This window comes from Arvicola amphibius, chromosome 3 (assembly GCF_903992535.2).
Source record: "Arvicola amphibius chromosome 3, mArvAmp1.2, whole genome shotgun sequence".
NCBI classification, from domain to species: Eukaryota; Metazoa; Chordata; class Mammalia; order Rodentia; family Cricetidae; genus Arvicola; species Arvicola amphibius.
In genome coordinates, this window is record NC_052049.1 from 107,892,041 (window position 1) to 107,915,771 (window position 23,731).

The window sequence follows — 23,731 nt, forward strand, 5'->3', positions numbered from 1 at the left end:
TCTTCTGAGTATTGTTCGATTCAGTTGATGATATTTTGTTAAAGGTGTTTGCTTTTAAGTGCATAAAAGCTGTCAACCTACAATGGTTGTTTTGGCACTATTCTTGTCTGTTTCTAAGGCTGGCTGTGTTATTCACATAAATTTAACTGACCCTTGATTTTCTTTCTTTAAACAGTTAGCTTGATATTTGGCATTGTTGCTTCTTATAATGATTAAAAGAATATGTAAAGCCATTTAAAGTAGAATATTATTCAAGTGTTATTTGCATTTCTAAGATTATTTAAGAGACTGAGGCTATCAATTCACCATTCATCACTATATTTGTTTCGCAACTACTGTCATCATGGGAAACCACAGTGGTCAGTCCCAAGAAGCACCGAAGTTGAAAGAGTTAGGCAAACCAGAGGAAAGCCCATCTTCCTTACATTCACAACTTAGTTACTGAAAGATTAACACTTGCTGGAATCTTTGAAATTTCTCCTCACTTTTGCTGGGTTATACAGGACAGAGTGCCATAGTCTGGTGTATATGGTAGACATATTCTCCAGTCTCTGCTGCTCTGCTACAAGATGTCACATATGTCTCATTTAAAGTGTATGTGTTTTGAAGCACTGAACTGAGCTCCTAAGGCCCAGATGAAGAGCAGAAGGAGGGAGAACATGAGCAAGGAAGTCAGGACTGCAAGGGGTGGGTCCACCCATGGAGACGGTGGGACTGATCTAATGGGAGCTCACCAAGGCCAGCTGAACTGGGACTGAACGAGCATGTGATCAAACTGGATACTCTGAATGTGGCTACAATGAGGACGGACTAAGAAGCCAATGATAATGACACCGGGTTTTGATGCTACTGCATGTACTGGCTTTTTGGGAGCCTAGTCTGTTTGGATGCACATCTTCCTAGACCTTGGACTTCCCACAGGGCAGAGCACCCTGACTTCTCTTAGGCCTGTAGAGGGAGGGGAAGGGGATTGAGGGGAGTGGAGGGAAATGGGGGATGGGAGGAGGCAGAAATTTTTAATAAGTAAATAAAATAAAAAACAATAAAAACATAAAGTGTATGTGTGTGGAGCACCACAGAAGTTTGTATGTGGGGAGGAAGAAAGCACTGTATTCAAATATGTGAGTTTTGTAGTAAAAAATCTGATAAAGCATTGTAAGACATTCAGAAGCAAAAGTACACTTTGTGTTCCTGCATTAACATTATTTAAAAGGGTCATATACTTGCCAAATTAATCCAAAAACCCATTGTATTATCAATCAAACTTTTAACAGGCATTTTAGAGAATTCAATATGAAAAGCCAAATTGCATTTTTGAAAATGTAAATGGCCCAGAAGAGGAAAAAGTGCTGAGGAGTTGGGCAAATTGCTCCTCAGGAGAAGGGTTTGCCACACAAGCATGAGGACCAGAGTTTGATTTTTTTATTTGTTTATTTATTTATTAAAAATTTCCACCTCCTCCCATCCTCCCATTTCCCTCCCACTCCCTCCACTGCCCCTCCCCCTCCCTCTCCAGTCCTAAGAGAAGTCAGGGTGTCATGCCCTGTGGGAAGTCCAAGACCCTCCCCCCTCCATCCAGGTCTAGGAAGGTGTGCATCCAAACAGACTAGGCTCCCAATAAGCCAGTACATGCAGTAGAATCAAAATCCGGTGTCATTATTATTAGCTTCTCAGTCATCTCCCATTGTCAGCCATGTTCAGAGAGTCCGGTTTGATCACATGCTCATTCAGTCCCAGTCCAGCTGGCCTTGGTGAGCTCCCATTAGATCAGTCACACTGTCTCCATGGGTGGATGCAACCCTCGTGGTCCTGACTTTCTTGCTCATGTTCTCCCTCTTTCTGCTCTTCATCTGGGCCTTGGGAGCTCAGTCCTGTGCTCCAATGTGGGCCTCTGTCTCTTATCTTCATCCATTGCCAGATGAAGGGTAAGGCTCACAGTGGGCCCGTCCATGCTGTAGAGTCCAAGCCCATCGCTGTTGTCCTTGGTTTCTCAGTCCTCCTCCACCGTCAGCCATATTCAGAGAGTCCGGTTTGGTCGCCTGTTCCATCAGTCCCATTCCAACTGGACTTGGTGGTCTCCTGTTTGTTCTGTCCCACCGTCTCAATGGGTGAATGCACCCCTCACGGAACCAGAGTTTGAAATGCTCAAAATCGACTTAAGAAATTCAAGTGGACCTGATGGCTGGCTTGTGAGAGCAGCTTGCTAGAAATAGAGATAAGAATCCCCAGAGTAAGCTGGCTAGCTACTCTACCAAGTTCCAAATTCAGCCAGAGATTCTGACTCAGCATAGCAGGTAGATAGAACTGGAAGAAGACACTGAACTTCAACCATAGAACTCCATCACATGGCACACACGTTTATGCGTACTAGTAGGCACACAAACATGCACACATCTTCTCAGCCACATACACACATGAATATTATACATGCAGATAAGCTGAATAAAAGGCATTAAGTGATTCCAAATATGTAAATTTACAGTTAACACAACAATGCCATATTAGAAACAAGATAAACAAAAGTAGGTCCACATAGTTGGGTCAACTTGCATTAACAAATGCTCTAGTCAAGACCATCTAAAGACAAATTCACACACAGGACCAGGAGTGAATCTCAAAGTAATTATGTGGAACAAAGCCAAGGAAAGACTACATATCAAAATCGTGTGTCAGCATAATTTGAAATATTTGGGACTGATGCCTGCCACCCACTTAGGGCCCTGATGCTCATGTGCCCACTCGGGGTTGGAAGCAAAGTAGCTGAGACCATACCATGGCTCAGTGGCTCCTGCCTGAGCAGGTGGTGGAATCAGATCTGCTAGGAGTTCACAGCCAGGAGAGAATGGCAGATTCCTACCACCATACACAGAGATACTTTCAGGCTGTGCAGTGTACTGCATGGCAGATTTAGCTATTACTCAGAAAAAAAATTAATGTGCTGCATGGTGCTTCCCAGAGTTGAGGTGGTGAGAATGTTTACCACCCTGCAGTCTCAGAGGCATGAACCGAACTGCACCAGGTTAGACTGGGCATAGGAAAATGCAAAGCAGTCTTATTCCTGCCATGAAGCTTTGAATTTTAAGAAGCAGTCCTTGTCAGAAAATAATTATAGATACACAATAAAGACAGATTCAGATTTTTAAAAAGGACTTCTAAATGGGTCACAGTGCTGTATAAGTGTATGTAGGCTAGAGAGAAAGAAAAAAAAGAATATAGACAGTTATAAAAAGAAGTAAATAGTTTTGAAAAGTAAAACAAAATCTTTAAAGAGAGAGTACAACTAGTCATAGATTAAAGGAATAAAAAGAAAAACAAACCATGTAAAGATGGAATATAAACAGAAAATTTGGATTATGTATATTATTGTGTTTTCTTTGAATGTCTTGATTGTGAATAAGCTAAGTGCAGAGAGATATTTCATTGTATGGGCTGCTAAGCTAAACCAAAATATATCTTTTAAAGGTATCTTGACATCAAAATTTGGGTCTAAACATTTGTTGCTTTGGAAAAGAGGTTCTGCTTTTGTTACCACAGAAGATAAGATCCTGTGGATTCCTTCCAGACTAATGTCGCTTGATGAACCAAGACACCCCCAATAGGTCACCATAAACAACCCCAAAATTACTTCACCCAACAAAAAGCAGGAAGCAGTTTGGAGAGAACTACACCCAAATTTCCTAAATGTTTATTTACATTTAAAGGGGGACATAATAGAGAGATAGATACTTTGCATTGGTATGTATCTTGGATTATTGATACAAAATTGTTATCTTAAGGTGTTGTGTTTGTGAAGCTCATTTAAAATGTAATGTATAATTAAGAAATATAGGTTAATAGATAGTCATTTATAATAGTTAAGTTTGTAGTCATGTTAGTTAGGCTTTCTATATATAGAAAGATATATTTCAGTTATATAATCTTCAAACCTTTCAAAGACTACAGAATATGGCATTTAAAATGTTTCAAGAATTTAAGACTTTTCATGACATTGAAACTCATCTGCTCCTGACAGCTCCAATATATTTCAACAGGATGAAGGGCATCAAGGAGTCTCCTTTTGGCATTAGTTAGCCATTTGGGCAAAAAAACTGCTCTTGCCACGATTGCTTGATGTTATACTGTATGAATTGGACATTCAGGACGCACAGAAAAATGACTGCTAAACTTGCCTAAAGGTGAGACAGTTCTTCAGGATTCTTGCTTCATAAAAGTCTGCCAGACATTCTGCAGTACACAGAAGAATGCGACTTACAAACTGCCAATATAGGTGGAACTGTTTTTGAAATTTGCTGCTTCATAGAAAAGTCTGCCAGATACTACGGTCTGAAGATGTGTGCCGCAATTACACAGAAGAACCTTGGGTCACTGTTCAGGCAATGAGATGTCTCTGTCAATTCTAGAATTTTGGAAGTTGCTTACAATGCACTTCCTGTTTACTTGGTAATATTATATTCTTCTGGGGTCTTCGATGGAGTGAAGAATAGATTATTTTAATTATAGTTTTCCTTAGTTATGATTAAAGATAAAGTAGATATAAATATTGCAACTATAATTCTTGCTTGATACCTGTTTTGTTATATGTAATTTTATTATGTTATAGTTAAAACCTTCCTTTTCATTTGAATAGAAAAAGAGAGATAATATAGGACATCCTTTTGTATATGTGTTGATTTTAATGGATAATGAATAAACAAGCTGCTTTGGCCTATGGCAGGGCAGAGTAGACCCAGGCATGAAACCTAAACTGAATGATGGTAAAAAGAAGGCAGATTCAGGAGAAGTCATGTAGCCACCACTGGAGACAGACACCCAGGAATGTTTCTGGTAGGCCATGAACCTCATGTTAAAATATAAAATAATGGAAATGGGTTAATTTAACATATTAGCCAAGCAGTGATTTAATTAATATAGCTTTTGGGTGATTATTTCAGGTCTGAGTGGCTCAGAACTAATGAGCGGCCTCTGACTACAAAAATTACCACAAAATTCTTGAATGAGAAAAGTAATTTATTAAGACAAGTGTGGGTTTCATATTGCCTAGGGATGTAATGGAAAACAGGATTACAAGATGGTTGATAAGCATCATTGACAGGGAGACAGATTTGTTTCTTTCTTTAGAAAATGACTTCATGGACAAATTATCTAATAGGTACTCAAAATGTGCTATATGTTGTGTAACAATGACACACTGACAAATCTGTTACAATTTTGATGGAGAAATTAACAAATAAGTTACAATGTTTTAAAAGATTTAAAAGACAATGGAGAAGTTTGAGTTTGGGTGTGAATTGAAAACCGCATTTCATATTTCTAACACAAGCATACATTCAAGAAAATGCATTGAACCCCAGAGCATTCCTTTTCATCATAGGAAGGAAGTACGTAACTTGTTCTTTCTTGCCACAAATAAAATTCTAAGTACCAAATATTTTGAGAATAAAATAGGGTACTCCTCAAATTTGTAAAGAATGAAGCAGGGCTTATATTTAAAAAAATACTAAAGATAAATGCTTAATTTTGATTTGATTAAAGGGACAACTTGATCATCCAAATGATTTTTATTTATATTATAGACAATGAATATTCTCAAAGTACATGCTATACTTGAAAGAAATTGTCTACATTTATCTCTACATATATCTACAATGAATATATCTTATGAACCTTTTATTAAAAACTTGACAATTCTTATTGAATTATTATTAATATCCCCAACACTCAAGGGGAAAAGACTTTCTGTTTTATACACCTCAGAGATTAAGAGGATGGCTGTTCTATATTGCTATCAGGAATGAACTTGATAATTATTTTCCCTTTAGGCTTCAACTACTGGCATGAGAAGCCCCTAAGGAGAACAGTGGTTCACAGTCATCTCCTTGGGTACAAATAGATCCAAATGGAATTAGCACTTAATAATCAAAGACAGAGAGGCCACTGGATCACTCCTCTTGCTCTTCTTAGTTGAATCCTCTTTTTATTCAGCCAAATCCACAAAATCTTACACAAGGTCAACTCTACTATTTTTAAGGATCACCATTGGAATCTATATGTGATGGCCAAGTTATCTGGTAATTGTGTGTGTGTGTGTGTGTGTGTGTGTGTGTGTGTGTGTGTGTGTGTGTGTGATGTGTTTGCATGCGTACACTTTAAAAAACTAAAATTAAAATCATATATAACCAGCTACACTTACCCTGTTGATAATATTCAGGTGAGTCACAAATTTCTACTTGGTTTGATAAAGTAGTGTAGCTGAAATATAACTTTGGAAGATGGTTAAACAGTCTTATTGTCTAAACTGGTGGAGCTATTGTTTACATCCGTTGGGGAAGAAGGCACCATATGTTGCATGACAGAGAGCACAAAGTATAGTGCATGGAGAGCACTACTCCCATGTATTCCGTATCTGCCCTAATCCCAAAGTCTTTGCCTTCTCCCCTATTCAAGCCCAATTGTGTTAATAATTATTATCAATAGTAAAATGAACATATAGTGCAGTGCTTGGAGAGGTCAGAAACCCCTTTAACTAAAAGACACTGACATTAATGTACTTCTCCTAGCTTTCCAGATAAGAACAGAGTCCATCTGTAAACTAACACATATATTCACAGCACACTTAGTAAGCTGTGATACTCAGTATCAGAAAGGACACCCTTCTCTACTGACAATGGAGAATTTGGAGTTATAGTAATTTATTCATTTTTATTTTATGTACATTGATTGTTTTCGCCATGAACATTGGGTCCACTGGAGCTGGGGTTGCAGACAGCTGTGAGCTGCCATGTGGTTCTGGAATCTAATTACAGGTCCTCTGGAAGAGCAATAGATGATCTCAACCACTGAGCCATCTCTCCAGCCTGGAATTTGGTGTTTCTAAAAATAATCTTTAAAAAAAAATAGCAAATCATTTCTGACATTGTGTAAGAATCCATTATTCCACATAGTTTTTCTATCTGTACCTTGTTCCCTTGATTTTAATTCTCATATCAAATCACAGATGTTTTAAGAAAAACTATTAAAGCATTTTGAGCCTTGGACACTATCCTGATCCTCATATTTCCTTTTCATGGGATTACCATGATCAGTGTTGCAAATATATTGAAAAATTCAAATGATATTTTTACCTAATACCTTGTCAGGAAGAGAAAGTGTAAATCATGTTTGTCAGTGGCACAGGCCACATGAAAGTATGTTTTTAATACTTACAGACGTCAAATTGGGAATGTGGTGTTCATTCAAGCTTACTGTTTAAACTGGATGTGAGTGGAAGCCATACACAGAGAGACTCTGAAGGATGAGGGAAAGAGAACAAGCCAGTGCAGGACATCCTCCTCCACTGTGCTGCATACTTTTTCTGGAGGCTTCCAGTTCTTTACAAAAAATGCCAAACTATCAATAACTATATTGAGAGTAAAAAGAAAATGCCAAACTACTACTCTAGAAAAACAGCCACAGGGAGTAAGTCAAGATGGTAAATACATGAAATGAATAGAAAAAAAAGAGAAGAGGTTTGAAGCATCCTTACTGTCCATCAGAATTTATGCTAATAGCTTTTAAAAGCACTGCCAAAATGATATTGATAATTTAGTGTCTACCTGGCACTGTAGGAATGTCTCTATCCAGTCCCTAAGAACCAAGTTTGTTCTGATGATTCAGATAATCACATCCCCTCAGACATCTCCTTTGAATTCTAAACTCATATAGTTTCCTACTCAAATATCCATTCAGTCTATGATAAACATCAAACTGAGTATGTTCAAAGCAGAAAAATTGCTCCCTAACCCCGCCCTCCAAACATCTTTAATGTGTGTATATCCTGTATTGAGCAAGTGATGACTTCTTGAGCTCATACAAGTCACATATATCATCCACATCAAAGGAATCTCACCTCTTTTCTATTTAACCATGTCTGCATCGCCAATATACTGAAGTCACACCTGTCTGCATGACAAAACCTCTATGTGAGTCCCTGGAAATACTCTGTAATCCCTTAATGAATATTCTTGATGGGATAAGCAGAACCTAAGAGATCCTTGTGAAATGTCACAAGAAGTGAAATAGCACGGTAAACTTCCACACAGTGGCTATCACATGCTGGAGCAAGATTTTTTTTTTTTTTTTAGCACGTTTGTGTCTTTGCTTTTGCTTTGCCAAAGGCAGGTTCTGGTATACAGTTTCACTGCTGCCATTCTCCTATTTGCTCTCTCTCAAACATGCCAGAAATGGCCTCTGGAAACCTTTGAATTGGATGTGCTCTCCAAAGCAAACTGTATCAAGATATTCTCATGGTCACCTCCTTCACTTCATTTAGAACTCTATTCAACTTGAAGGCACACTCTAAAGCTACAATCATTGATAGTGTCTGAGAGTTGACAAGTAATCAATGGAACAGAATGTGTAACCACATACAAAACTACTTTATATGAGCATTTGAGTCTTTGCATACTTGCCAAAGCAGTCCAGAAAAGAAGAGAACATTTTCAGAAAATAGGGGCATAATAAATAATGTGTGTTTAATGTAAATGAATACCAGCTCTAATTCTGTGAAAATTAATTTGAGAAAAAATGAGAAACACAAATGTAACTATGAAACTATAAAGCTTAGAGAAGAACATATAGGGGAATAGATTCACTAAAGTTCTAAGCTTTTTAGGATGAAGGAATTATAACTTTAAAGGAAAGAAGTGATGAATTACTTGTCATCAACAGTAGGTTTCATATCACTAAATATTTTAATCAAGAAAATTAATGAAGGACTTGTGGTAGGATTTGCTATAATCCTGTTCACATAGTTTGCTAATTCTAAAGTCTTTTATTCATGTAATTTAATACACCATTGTTTTCAAATAACTTGTCAGATTTTGGACTTTATTTTCTCAAGATTAAAAATACATATTCTAATTTACTGAAAAAAAAAAGAACTATACTCAAATCTCAATTCTTCCAGAGTCTTCCTCCACTAACCTTCTTATCTGTGGCCCAACATTGTTTTCACTTTTTGCAGTGGCTTTCACTTCTCCATTCTAAATTATCTGTTTCTGATTGCACTGATTTCCTCTACTACAGGGTAGGATTTTTGACAGCCTGATTTTGCCTCACTTGATATTGCAACTATAGGTGTAGAATCCTCTCAAGAGAAAGAGAGGACAAATGAATGTACAATTGCAAAAGTCACAAACTGGAGAATTACTATTCCTTGTATATTAAAAAAAAAACCTGAAGTTTACATAAGAGAAGTGACAACTTCAGCATCATAAAGGGGGAAGTGATGACAGAAAGGGAGCTGACAAAGCCTGAAAGTAGATGCAGTTCCATTTGACTTAAACCTTGAGCCTATTACTAACATCGTTACTAAAATATAATAGCATAAGAAAATATAAAATGGATGTTATTAAAGAGTTAAAGGTAGACTTGGGGTATGTAAAAGTCAAAACAAAAGAAATTTCATGAAATCACAAATTACCTGCAGCTGAGACGTTTTAAGTTGCTTGAAGAAAACTAAACTTTTGCCTGGTAATTGGATAGATATGAGAATAGGAATACTTCCACAATTAGAAAAGAGGAACCCTATAAAATATCAGCAAACTTTCCTTGTCAGAGATCAGTGTATTAGAATTGATAAATAATGATAAAGAATAAGGCTTTTCACCTAATTGCTTAGAGATATTTCTCAGAGCCCATTATCACTACAGTATTCTAGTGACCCAGACTTAATCTTAGTAATTCCGTTATATTTTATCTAAGCTTTGTAACCAGAGGTCTGTTTTTACTTATTCATTTCAAAGGATTAATGCTTTATTTTATATAATGTTCTGGAACTGAAGATTTTTGCATTCTCAGGTCACCATTGCCATATAACAAGTTCCTATGGTAGGACCCAGGAATTTCTTGCCACAGGTTAACTTCGGTATGTAAATGTGTCCACGTGTCTTCTCCACTACTTTTTTTTTTCCTACCTCAAGGTGATGTAAGGGTCAATGCAATCTTATTTAAACAAACACGAGCTCAATATGTTTTTAGTGTTTAGCAAAGTGTCCTTAAGCGAAAATAATGTTGTCAGAGATCCCAAAAAAACAATATCAGAGGGAATTGTTGAGAATTATAATAATGAGCATAACGCAGAAGTTTCCATCCATTCTTGGCTCAGACTCAAAAGGAAATTGTTGTAGCAGAGGTACATTGTTTTTTCAATAAAACATGCAAAGATATAGGAACTGAACTTAAGATTTTATAGGTTTGAGAAATTTTATATAAATACATGTAAAGTGGGAAAAATAAGGTTACCTTCAAACAACATTAACATTCTCTAGTTCTCTAGTTTCTTACCTGTGAAACTGACCTCTCTCCTCTCCTTTCTCCCCCCTCTCTCTCTCCCTCCTTCTCTCTTGCATGTGTTGTTCTTCCGTCTTTTTTCACATCAAAAATGTTCATGTGTGTGTCCTCAGCACACTGCCTGGCACACAAGCACCAATTGTGTTGGTGTTTTTCTTTCCCTTTCTCACTTTCCTTCAGCAAAAGACAACTCTCTGCTCAGAGCACTTTTCATCCCCCATTCTTCTCACATCTCTATGACCCATGAGTAGCAGCAAGAAAAATGTAATTCAAGACCAGAAATTCAGAGTGTATACAGACAAATTAGAAGGAAGCAAAGTCTTTGTGATTAGAACCAGCGACTGAATAAGCTAGGTAGAAGGGAAACTCAAGCACAATCAGTAAAAAAAAGTTCAGGTCCAAGACATCAGACACAACAGCCGTTGGAGATCCAACCCACCAAATGGAAAACCATCTCTCAGTAGGTGCTCCTGGAAGGTGTGTGAATAACAGAGTTATTCTTCTTTTGCAGGGACAGCTAGAGCTTCGTTGGTAACAACATGATTTTCACACTTAAATATCACATGAGGACAATAAAAGAGAAACCTAGTGGATTTTACTTCTCAAATGCATGGAATACAAATGAAGCGGAGTGAATTGTAATCTTGATGGTAGGCGATACTCAAAGAAGTACTGCTAGATTGTTGAGTTTAGATTTCTAAAAATTGGTTCTGTTAAAAAAAAAACATGTCATTTGTCAAATTGCAAGCTGATAAACACTGCCAACTGGTAATGTTTGCCTCTCTCCATTGACTCATTCAACTCATGAAAGCTGGGAGGAGAATGAGCCCAGGAAATCACTCGGCCGTATTTGTCCTTGAGGGGTTAACAGATAAGCCAAGGCTCCAGATTCCACTCTTTACCCTCTTTCTATTGATCTATGTGGTCTCCATGTCAGGAAACTTGGGGTTAGTCTTTTTAATCAGGATTAGCTCTCAGCTTCACACACCCATGTATTATTTTCTCAGTAACTTGTCCTTCATAGATCTCTGCTACTCCTCTGTTATAATCCCAAAGATGCTGGTGAACTTTGTATCAGAGAAGAATTCCACAGCCTTTCCTGAGTGCATGACCCAGCTGTTTCTGTTCTCTTTCTTCGGTATTGATGACTCCTACATGCTAACAGTCATGGCATATGATCGTTATGTTGCTATTTGCAAGCCCTTGCTCTACAATGTCATCATGTCTCACAGAGTCTGTGTGCTACTATCCACTGCTGTATATGCTATGGGGGCCTTTGGGGCCACCATCCATACCAGCTACATATCCAGCCGTTCCTTCTGTGGAGCTAATGTCATTGACCAGTACTTCTGTGACATCCTCCCTCTTCTAAACATAGCATGCTCAAGAGACTATACCAAGGAGTTTTGGGTGATGCTGTTGGTTGGATTTAATGTATTTGCAAGTGTATTTGCTATCTTCATCTCTTATGCCTTAATCCTTGCCAGCATCCTGAGAATACATTCAGCAGATGGCAGATCCAAAGCCTTCAGTACCTGCAGTTCCCATCTTGCAGCTGTTGGAGTCTTCTATGGTTCCATCATCTTCATGTATTTGAAACCAGCGTCAGGTGACACAACCCAGGAGAAAGTGGCTTCTGTCTTCTACACTACCGTGATTCCCATGCTTAATCCACTTATCTACAGTCTTAGGAATAAAGATGTTAAAGAAGCCATTAGAAAACTTGTGAATGGTGGGTTACACCCTCAGTCTCTATAGAAAACATCTTAAAACTAGCAATTTAAACATTCATTTTATCTTTTAAATTGTCCTGTGTAAGAATGTTATTTCAACCAGACAATTCATCTTGAATTAGATTGTCTGTGTGTTTTATTTTTGGTGAACCTCACTTCACCATTTTAATATCCCTACTCCCAGCACAGTGGTTTTCACTCTCCTTAGTCTCTATAGCCTACTTTCTTACTGGTAGACAGATAAGTATACATATAAATGTATATGTATACATGTGTGCATATTTTTATTCTTAACAAATACCACTAAGAAAAAATAAGACACATAAATACTTAACAGTCTCATGTGAAAGAGCTAGGTCTATTTTGTAAATTCTAAAAATTATATTTATTGATTTGTGGAAGGAGGTGTGCCATGAAAGGAACATCAGAAGACAAGATGAGAGAGTTGGCTCTCTCCTTTTCCTGGAGATTAAGTCTTCAGGCTTGGCGACAAGCATCCTAACCTACTAAGCCTCCTCAATGGCCTACAGCTGTATTTTAAATACAAATATACAAACATATGAAGAATGAGGAATACAATTATGAAAATGAAATGGAGAAGAGATAGAATTCAACAACAGTGAGGGGAGTCAGGGTTGTGAATATATACTGAAGAGAACCTAATATGTACTCATGACTTTGATGAGGATTGCAAGAGGTGGATCATAATAGGAAACCATTTAAACCATTTAAATATTTTTGTGTTTGCAGCTGGAATGTTGGGATAGTAAATTTCAATGACACAGAAACTTGTGAATGAGCTTTTTCTTATGAGAACTGTGGTAGTTTGAATGTAATTTGCTGCATAATCTTATAGGGAGTGGCACTGTTAGGAAGTGTGGCTTTGTTAGAGTGGGCATGTCCTTGTTAGAGGAAGTGTGTCCCTGTGAAGGCAGGCTTTGATATTTCCTATGCGCACAGTACTGCTCAGTGTCTCAGTTGATTTCCTGTTGCCTGCAAGATGTAGGACTCTCAGCTACTTAGCCAGCACTGTGTCTGCCTATAGGCTGTAATATTCCCCTTCACGATAAGAATGGACTGAACCTCTGAAACTGTAAGTCACCCCAATTAAATGTTTTCTTTGCAAGAGTTTTCATGATCATTGTGTCTCTTCACAGCAATAAAAACCCTAACTAAGACTAGGACACATTCAATTAACAATTATGGTCATATCTTTACCAAATGATGAGGAAGAGTCTTCTGTTTGTGTTGATTTCATTCGTTAAAAAAGAAACTGCCTTGGCCCATTTAATAGGCCAGCCCTTAGGTGGGTGGAATAGACAGAAGAAGAAGAAGGAAGTGAGGTAGATGGCACAGGCAGTCGCCATGCCTCTCCTCTTCGAGTTGGATGCAGGTTAAGATCTCTCCTAGAAAGCGACCACCTCGTGGTGCTACACGGATTACTAAATATGGGTTAATTAACCAATAAGAGGCTGAAACTAATGGGCCAGGCAGTGTTTAAAAGAATACAGTTTCCGTGTAATTATTTCGGGTGTAAAGCTAGCCGGGTGGCGGGACGCAGCCCTGCTGCTCCTTCTACAACCAAACTTATACTTTAAGAAATAGCATGCATTTCATTCTTTATTTGTACAGCAACATTTATTCTTGAAGAAAATATTTTTCCAAGAAACTCACAGACACTTCATAGATTTCACCTGAAACTAGTTAGGCTTAAGGAAACTACTGACTGTGGGTGTGATCAGGGCAGGCACAGGCATAACTAAACTCACACTAACACAATACTGAGGGGTACATATTACCTAAGTAACTTTCATGTTTCACATAGACCTAATCCCCAGCAATGAGATTGGAACCAACAATCAGATAAAGCCAAAGCAATGAGCCAGAGTTGGAAAGAGCAGGAAGATGTGAAGTAGAAATAATGTGTTGTCCCCTGTTTTTATGCCATATCTGAAAGTATCAGAAGACAGTAATTCTACTGGTGTTAAAAGAGGCTGCTTGCTACTTCCCGGCTGGCCAGACCTGAAATAATCACACAAAAACTATATTAATTAAAAAAATGCTTGGTCTATTAGCTTATGCTTATTTCTAGCTAGCTCACAAATCAACCCATTTCTATTAATCTATGCATCAACACAAGGTTGTGGCCTACCAACAAATTTCTGCTTGACTGCTGGTGGTTGTCTTCCTCCTTCAGCAGTAACATGGTTTCTCTCTGACTCTGCCTATCTCTCTCTCTCTCTCTCTCTCTCTCTCTCTCTCTCTCTCTCTCCCTCCCTCCCTCCCTCCCTCCTTCCCTTCCCCTCCCTCCCTCTCTCTCTCTCTCTCTCTCTCTCTCTCTCTCTCTCTCTCTCTCCACCTCTGGTCGAATTTCCCACCTGGATTTACTCTGTTAAGCCATTGATTGAAAGCGGTTTCTTTATTAACCAATAGCAATAAAGCATATTCACAGCATACTGAGGGGAATCCCACATCATACTGGGATTTAGAAAAGTTCACAGGAATATCTTCCAAAACAGCCCCATCAAATTTAGCAGGTTTCTATTTAGTCTCTTTGTGGCCATTTCCTTAGGACATACAAAAAGTTTTCTTGTTTATAGGATTTTAGAAGCTAAATAAATGAGGCCAGCCAGCGTATACCTCCTTATTGGAGAGAAACTATGTACCTCCTTCATGACACTCATTTCAAATCTAATTTAACACTCTGATAAGAACTAGAAAGTAAGGTCTCTAATAGTCATGGGCTTGTGTGAATTTTATATTCTGCCCCCAATTTCTAGAACAACAAAAATGCCAAGCTGCTCAAACACTGCCAGGTGAATGAATAAATGAATTTACGTGCATAAAAATATAAACAAAAATAAAATAAAATAAGTGATTTGCAGCAAATTTCTTGGATACATAGATTGCACTCCTTTGGGAATAAATCTGTTTGTACACCATCTGGTTCTTATGTTTTTATTACTATTATTCAAATGGTTTTCTCTAGCTTCTTGAAGATTATTCTAAGGCTACAAAACAAGAAGGGCACAAAAATAAAAAGGAGACTGTGTAACTCAGCTACTAGGTTTTATGAAGATTAATAACTTCTTTTTTCTTTTTTTAAATTCTTTATTTTTTTATAAAAAATTTCCATCTCCTCCCCTCCTCCTCCCCCTTCCCTTCCCTCCCTTCCACACATACACCCACTCCCTCCCTCTCCACGCCAAAGAGCCATCAGGGTTCCCTTCACTATGTTAAGTCCAAGGTCCTCCCAGCTCCCCCTAAGTCCAGGAAGGTGAGCAACCAAACTGACAAGGCTCACAGTGAGCCCGTCCATGTTGTAGAGTTCATGCTCATCGCCGTTGTCCTTGGTTTCTCAGTCCTCCTCCACTGTCAGCCACATTCAGAGAGTCTGGTTTGGTCCCCTGTTCCATCAGTCCCATTCCAACTGGACTTGGTGGTCTCCCGTTAGATCTGTCCCACCGTCTCAATGGGTAAACGCACTCCTCACTGTCCTGACTTCCTTGCTCATGATCTCCCTCCTTTTGCTCCTCATCAGGACCTTGGGATCTCAGTCTGGTGCTCCTATGTGGGGCTCTGTCATTTTCTCCATCCAATGCCAGGTGAAGGTTCTATGGTGATATGCAAGATATTCATGAGTATGGCAATAGGATCTGGACATTTCTGGCACCCTCTCCTCAGCTGCCCAAGGAACTAGCTGGGGGCGTCTTCCTGGACACTGGGAACCCCTCTAGAGTCAAGTCTCTGCCAACCCTAGAATGGCTCCCTTAATTAAGATATATAATTCCTTGTTCCTATATCCACCCTTCCTATATCCCAACCATCCTATTCCCCCAAGCTCTTCCCATCCTCCACTTCACACTTTTCTCTCCCCATCCTCCCATCCCCCATCCCACCCCACCCCCAAGTTCCCATTTTTTGTCCAGCAATCTTGTCTACTTCCAATATCCAGGAGGATAACTATATGTTTAAAAGACATAATATAACTTATGTCACTCTATAAAAGATCTTTAATTAAAAATATCTTCACCTTCTACCTATCTGAATAATATTTCATTGTGTAAATGCACCATATATCCATTATCCATTCATCTGTTGATGGATATCTAGGTTGTTTCCAATTTCTGGATATCATGAGTAGATTAACAATGAGAGTGAATGACACGGACCATAGTTCTTCCTCCATCAGTAACCTCAGCCATTCCTCCCAACTCCCTTTTTTTCACTTCTCACTGGTCCTAGACACACAGTCTTTTAAAAAATTAGAAACAAAGGTTCAGAGTCCTTTAAGATATACAAAGTATGTAATCCTGAACTTAATAAAAAATCAAAAACTACAAAGATAGCTTTTTATTCCAAGTGAGAAGAATCAGAGCCAAGTTACAAAAAAAAAATTCCAAGACAAAAAAACATCCAGCAATGTAAATCAAATCTTGTAGCCCAAAGACTAGTATCCTGGTCTCACGCATGGTCTTCTGTGTTCCAAAAGGCATGGGTGCACACAGTGCTCCACACCTGCCAATGACCTTGGTGTTCACTCTACTTGCCTGGCTGGCATCCCCCATACCCTGAGTTTCCACTGGAACTGAGGCTGTGCCTTCCGGAACAGGGAGTCCTCTCTTCAGGAAATCCAACACTGCCACACAGTGCCAAGCCCCTTCTGCTCTCCATGAATCCTTCATGTCTTCAATACCAGTGTTAAGTGGGAGATTTCTCCACATTATTCTTTTCAGGCACCAGCTGCAGATACAGCCTTAGCCTTATCCTGGACAACATCCTGTGAGCTGACAGTGCCGAAATATTTCCCAAAAGAGTTTGCCCAAATTGTATAGGTCTCTGTAACTGGAGATTTAGATCTCTTTTCCAATAATGGATCTAGTTAATCATTTTATCTATCTTACAGAAGTAAAAATGGTTTATGGCTTTGTTTTAGTTGGGTTTTTTAATGTACCTTCTGTCTTGGTTAATTTCCTTTTGATCTAATTTTTTTCTATTTTTTCCTTTTTTCTTATTTTTTAAGATTTTTTCCTTTTTATTGATTTTCGTTGAGCTCTACATTTTTTCTGCTCCTCTCCCTGTCTCTTCCCTCCCCCTTTCAACCCTCCCCAAAGTCCCCATGCTTCCAATTTACTCAAGAGAGCTTGTCTTTTTCTACTTCCCATGTAGATTAGATCTATGAATGGCTCTCTTAGTGTCTTCATTGTTGTCTAAGTTCTTTGGGATTGTGATTTTAGACTTTTTTGTTTTATGTTTAAAAAACACCTATGAGTGAGTACATGTGATTATCTCACTCAAAATAATGTTTTCTAGCTCCATCTGTTTTGTACAAAATTCATGATGTTGTTATTTTTTTCTGCAGTGTAGTAACTTCATTGTTGAAGATAAAAAGCCAAGAGGACAAGATACAGTTACAATGCAAAATTAGCTCTACTTTTGCTGTGCATATGATACTAATTTAAATTGAGCCCATTATGCATGATGACTAAATGATCACTAAAGAGGTTGAAGCAGGATAATTGCATACGTTCAGGGCCAGCCTGGCTGTGGGACAAGAACCTGTATCAAACAAAACAAAAATAAATGCATAAAGATTAAATAGTTATAATTTTGTTAATTTTCTTATACAATTTTGTTTTCAACCTTATAGTTTTATTTCTTTTAATTGACTTGTGCAAAATATTAATATTTCTACATTAAAATATATTTTGTGGGTTGTTATACCTTATTTAAATACTACTGGGAGTCTGTAAAGCTAGATAAATAGTATTGTCTTATATCTAAATATTTATACATTTTCCAAGGTCTTACTACACAAATAACCCAGATGTGAAATTTTCATATTGTTTGAGCAACAACTCTGGATAAGACTAATATAATAATAAACTTCTACATCAAAAAGTACCTAACAGGACTGCAGAGACCGAGCTGTAGATAAGGGCACTTGTTTGTATAACTAACAACATGAAATCAATCCCTAGAACCCCAACCCTGAATCCATATAGTGGAAGGAGAGGACTAACTCACTCAAGATAGCCTCCACATGTTTTCATGCACACACACACACACACACACACACACACACACACGCATTCACTAATAACAATAATAATAAATGTAAAGAAGTTTAAAAGTAACCACAGACAATACTGTTAAATACTGCTGAATTCCTCTATGTCACTTGTAACAACTTGTATTCTGAACTAATTGTGTATATTTTATTGTGTATGTTTTATTTTTTTAGTATACAATGAAATACCTGGGATCCTTTTTCTTTACTTAATTAAAATATAAACTCTGGACAGAATATATGGCACAACATTTGAAGACTCTTCACAGATAACATAAGCAAGCAGAAAGGGAAGAATTGCACGAGGGGGACCAGAGTCAGTTACACCGAGTTCTTATGTTACAGCTGGTACTGTTTTCATCTTAATAACTAATTAAATAGATAAGGTTTTTTCACTGGTCTGGAATATAGTACAGCTTTATCAGAACTCTATCTACAGTCATTTATAGATAATTCCCTTGCTTTTTGTCATTTATCGTTTGCTAATTTGTTGGGTGCCCTTTTTAGATTTAGTGTGCAAGCATATTTTTGTGTGTGGTGTGGTTATAAACTCCATTTTTTTTCTTCTTTATCAAACAGTAATCTGTATGGTAGTCTCCTGCATTAAAAGACACTTTGTTTTCTCAGATAATTTAGATTATGTTTATATATTTCAATTCTATATAATGTGATTGTAATTTTGGATGTCATATTCTACTTCATATCTATATTTGATGCCTTTTCTAAAATTTTGGAATGCTTGCATTTTAATATCAATTAATTCTTATTTATCCTGTTTTTTTACTTTCAAGTATTTAGTAACTACTTTTGTCTTTTAAAAAATAATTCTTAGCATTAAATAGCCTCAGTGTACTGCAATTCTGCTATAACAACATAAGCTCAATATAAACTTCTCTTCTCAGAAATTATGAGCAGAAATCTGAACAACATACAAAGTATTAGAATCATATCAGGACCATAAAGTAAATGAGTGTAGAATTTACCCAAGAGATGCCCAATCATATTACAAAAGGATTTGTTCAACTTTGTTTATAGCAGCATTATTTGTAATAGCCAGATCCTGGAAACAACCTAGATGCCCTTCAGTGGAAGAATGGATGAAGAAAGTGTGGAATATATACATATTAGAGTACTACTCGGCAGTAAAAAACAATGACATCTTGAATTTTGCATGCAAATGGATGGAAATAGAAAACACCATCCTGAGTGAGTTAACCCAGGCCCAAAAAGATGAACATGGGATGTACTCACTCATAATTGGTTTCTAACCATAAATAAAGGACATTGAGCCTATAATTCGTAAAAAAAAAAATCCTAGAGAAGCTATATAAGAAGGTGATTCCAAAGAAAAATATATAGTTATCCTCCTGGATATTGGAAGTAGACAAGATTGCTGGACAAAAAATGGGAACTTCGGGGTGGGGTGGGATGGGGGGATAGGAGGATGGGGAGAGAAAAGTGTGAAGTGGAGGATGGGAAGAGCTTGGGGGAATAGGATGGTTGGGATATAGGAAGGGTGGATATGGGAACAAGGAATTGTATATCTTAGTTAAGGGAGCCATTCTAGGGTTGGCAGAGACTTGACTCTAGAGGGGTTCCCAGTGTCCAGGAAGACGCCCCCAGCTAGTTCCTTGGGCAGCTGAGGAGAGGGTGCCAGAAATGTCCAGATCCTATTGCCATACTCATGAATATCTTGCATATCACCATAGAACCTTCACCTGGCATTGGATGGAGAAAATGACAGAGCCCCACATAGGAGCACCAGACTGAGATCCCAAGGTCCTGATGAGGAGCAAAAGGAGGGAGATCATGAGCAAGGAAGTCAGGACAGTGAGGAGTGCGTTTACCCATTGAGACGGTGGGACAGATCTAACGGGAGACCACCAAGTCCAGTTGGAATGGGACTGATGGAACAGGGGACCAAACCAGACTCTCTGAATGTGGCTGACGGTGGAGGAGGACTGAGAAACCAAGGACAACGGCGATGAGCATGAACTCTACAACATGGACGGGCTCACTGTGAGCCTTGTCAGTTTGGTTGCTCACCTTCCTGGACTTAGGGGGAGCTGGGAGGACCTTGGACTTAACATAGTGAAGGGAACCCTGATGGCTCTTTGGCGTGGAGAGGGGCGGAGTGGGGGTATAAGTGGAAGGGAGGGGAGGGAAGGGGGAGGAAGAGGGGAAGAGATGGAAATTTTTAATAAAAAAAATGAGAAAAAAAGAATATAGCATCAAATTGACAATATAGAATAGCAGTTCTCAACTTCCTAATGCTGTCCCTTTAACACTGTTTCTCATATGTGGTGACCCCAAACATTAAATTATATCCATTGCTACTTCATACCTGTAATTTTGATACTGTTATGAATCATAAGTATTTGGTATGCAGGATATCTGAAATGTAACCACTAGAAAGGGTTGCTTGGCTTTTCTTAGGTTGAGTATTACTGGTATAGAGTAACACTCACAATTACATACATCAGAGTTCAAATGTCACGTCGACTCCTTATTCTGAATCCAGACAGTTTCGTCAAATAGCTCTGATTTTAATTTTATTCTCTGCAAGGACACTATTAATTTAAATTTATTGAAGGCACAAAGCTCTAATGTGCATAAAATATCTAAGCAATTTTGTCCAGGAACATGGTATTTTCTTAATAATTCAAAGTTCTAATACTCTGAATAATGAGACTTAAGCTAAGCCATAATCACAGTGACTAGGAGCTATTGATTTATAAAACCTCTTTCTTATCTTCAGATTCAGTACAAATGAAAACTGAAATCCATCTGGTTGGCACATGAAAGAACAAAAGACAAAACATAATACACAATATAGGGAAAAGCCATTTACAGTTGCCACTATTATGAACTGATTGAATATAGAGTTTGTGTTCCCAAAAGAAATGATTCGAGCTATTGCTGTGTGCTATCCACATGAGTGTTTGTAAGACAGATTGTCATAATTCATATCATAAGTAGTACATAAAGTGACATGAATATCCAAACTCAAGTTGATCTAGGTAAGCACAGGCTCTTACCCTTTCAAGGGGACACACAACACAGAAGAGAGGATTCTAAGAGAAGAATGCGTTCCAGTAAACCAGCACTTACACACCAAAGCAGATTATGGAAAAAATGGGGCTAAAACCCAAGGCCACATCTGCCCTCTGTGGTTGGAAGGGATGAAACAGAACAGCCTTGCTATGAAGCTGAGGGGAGGAAGGAGCTGCATCTTCTTAGCCTAAGACCCAGCTGATGATGCCTTGAATCTGTGATGCAGGAGGACTCATGCCCTTAGTGTAAGAGCATCAGCTACCCAGCCACTGAGGATGAATAGATGTTTCCTTTGGGTCTCTTATGGGACTCTTTTCCACAATGACCCTACCAGAAAGAGTAGAATGGGGAGATCAGTTAGCTATGAAGATCTCTGCTTTTGTTTTTTCACTCCTTCTCATCTCTGCATTGCTTCCTATGCTCCCTAGAGTAGGATGTACTCACCTAGTGGTTTTCAAGACAGCCACTTGGGTAAAACTCCTTTATTGCAAATACTGAGTTTTCCCTGGAGGAGTGGGTTCAAATGCTTGCAATTACTCAGTTCTTTAGAGTTCCAGATTAAAAAAAAAAAAGTGGAAAACATCTAAATTTGTACTGGTTTCAAGAATAATAAAAAAAAAATAACCTATCGTGTAACATTTTGTTGTGGTTTCAGTAAGAAATATTCCCATGAACTCATGCATCTGCATAGTGGGTCCCCAGTTTGTGATGTTTTGTGTGGAGATCATGAAATCTTTGGGAGATGTAGGCTATCTGGAAAAAGTACTCACTGGGAGAAGACTTTGAATTGTTATAGCCTCAATCTACTTTCTGTTCTCTCTCTGCTGTTCTGTGTGGGAACGAAATGTGTGGAAATGAAATCCCCAGCCATTATGGACTTGATCTTTTGGGAGCTGTAAGCCAAAACACAGCCTTTTCTTCCCTAATTTACTTTTTACTAGAGTATTATCACTACATCAGAAAAGCTACTAGTGCACTTTATTTTGCAAAAATGTTTTCTATAATATCTCATTATTAATATTTCTTTAAATGCTTAAATTTATATCTTATTTCTTACCTGGAAACTTTTTATTTTTCCTTAAGACAACTATTAATGTTTATTTAGGTATATTTTAATCATTTAATGGACTTTATGGATACTCTGATCAAACTATGAAATAGATGTATAATTGTTATGTGGATAACTAGCTGCCTTTTGACTGGATATGAGTCCTACTTCACAAGAAGGTATAATGCCAGCTTCCTTAAACCTAGTCAAAAACCCATGGCTGAGAAGAACATAAGCCCCAAGTGGGAACCTACTGCTGTTCTTTGCTAATATGTAAAGATACCTGCTAAATCTGCATTGCTGTCCACAGATTCCAACTATTTACAACCTTGTTCAGGCGTCTTTTTGCAGTAGACAGTGGTTAATGAATAAATTATAAAAGCACTGAGAAAATATGATTGTGAATGTTCAGACATAGAAGGAACATTGTTATCAATCTCCCCCCAACTCCTCAGATTCAGAGAACATCATGGAAGAAGAAGCAGAATGGATGGAACAGCCAGTGGATGTCAAAGCATACTGAAATCCTGTCTTCTGGACATGACATGGATTTTAGATACATGAACTCACAATAGTGTGATTACCTACGTAAGACCTGCGCAAAATAAAACCACTTAAAACTCAAGCATGAATGGGGAAAGGGCTCCCAAGATCCCATAATTAGCTACGAAGCTGGTGAGGGCAATTGAGAGCTGCTACAGAAGGAGATATGTGGCTCAAATCTCATTTTCAGTATTTGCAAAGTTGTTAGAAGAACAAATGGTATCTAGAAGAACACATAGATGATGGCTTACTCTATGTAAGCCCCTAAGGGTTTCTGTGGTAAATCAAGGTAACCAAACAGATAGTTATAATCACAAAAGTAGCTGATTAAATGTTAAAAGAATAAATTCTGAAATATTAAAAACTAAAAAGTAAGTTTTGTTCATTCTTTAATGTCTATTCATTATAATTCTGTTGCATTTAAGGAATTATGAGTGGTTATACATAATAGGAACTCTGGCTATATATTTTTTACACTGCAATTTTTAAAAATTTATTCTCCCAATTTATAGACATAGATTGAAGATTATCCCATTTGATGACACATAAGGAAAGAATCACAGCAGATGCTGTCATTGATAGCCAAAGGACATATCGTCAACACAAATATTTTATGAGGACGAGAAAGACAGAGTAAAGGAATTTACCAACTGAGTACTGTCAGAAAAAAAAATCCAGAGGAGTGGAATAGCATTGGCTCAGAGTACTGAGACTGGATTTCAGGGGCCTTTTAAAACAGGGTAATAGGCACTTGGGGTTCTCAAATGAACCTTCTGTACAGATTTTTCCAGACACATACTGGCCTTGGAGGTTGGATAGGTCTTTGAATTTTGGCCTGAAATTAATTAGCTGTTGCACTCATGTGTAAAGCCATCCAGCAAGAGGACTTGAGCAACATCTTACACGATCATGTGTCTGACACACTGGCCTGTGAATTGTTTCTTAGTTGTTATT

At 38.0% G+C, this 23,731-nt stretch overlaps 1 protein-coding gene across 1 annotated transcript; it reads left to right on the forward strand.

Moving 5' to 3' along the window:
* The first annotated feature begins 11,151 nt into the window (after nucleotides 1–11,151).
* LOC119809358 (olfactory receptor 8D2-like) lies at nucleotides 11,152–12,087 on the forward strand. Its single transcript, XM_038322193.1, has one exon. The coding sequence runs from the start codon at nucleotides 11,152–11,154 to the stop codon at nucleotides 12,085–12,087; it is 936 nt and encodes a 311-aa protein (XP_038178121.1).
* Nucleotides 12,088–23,731: the final 11,644 nt, after the last annotated feature.

Excerpts from the sequence above, each read along its gene's own strand:
- LOC119809358 (XM_038322193.1), top strand. The coding sequence starts at position 11,152 with ATGAGCCCAGGAAATCACTCGGCCGTATTTGTCCTTGAGGGGTTAACA.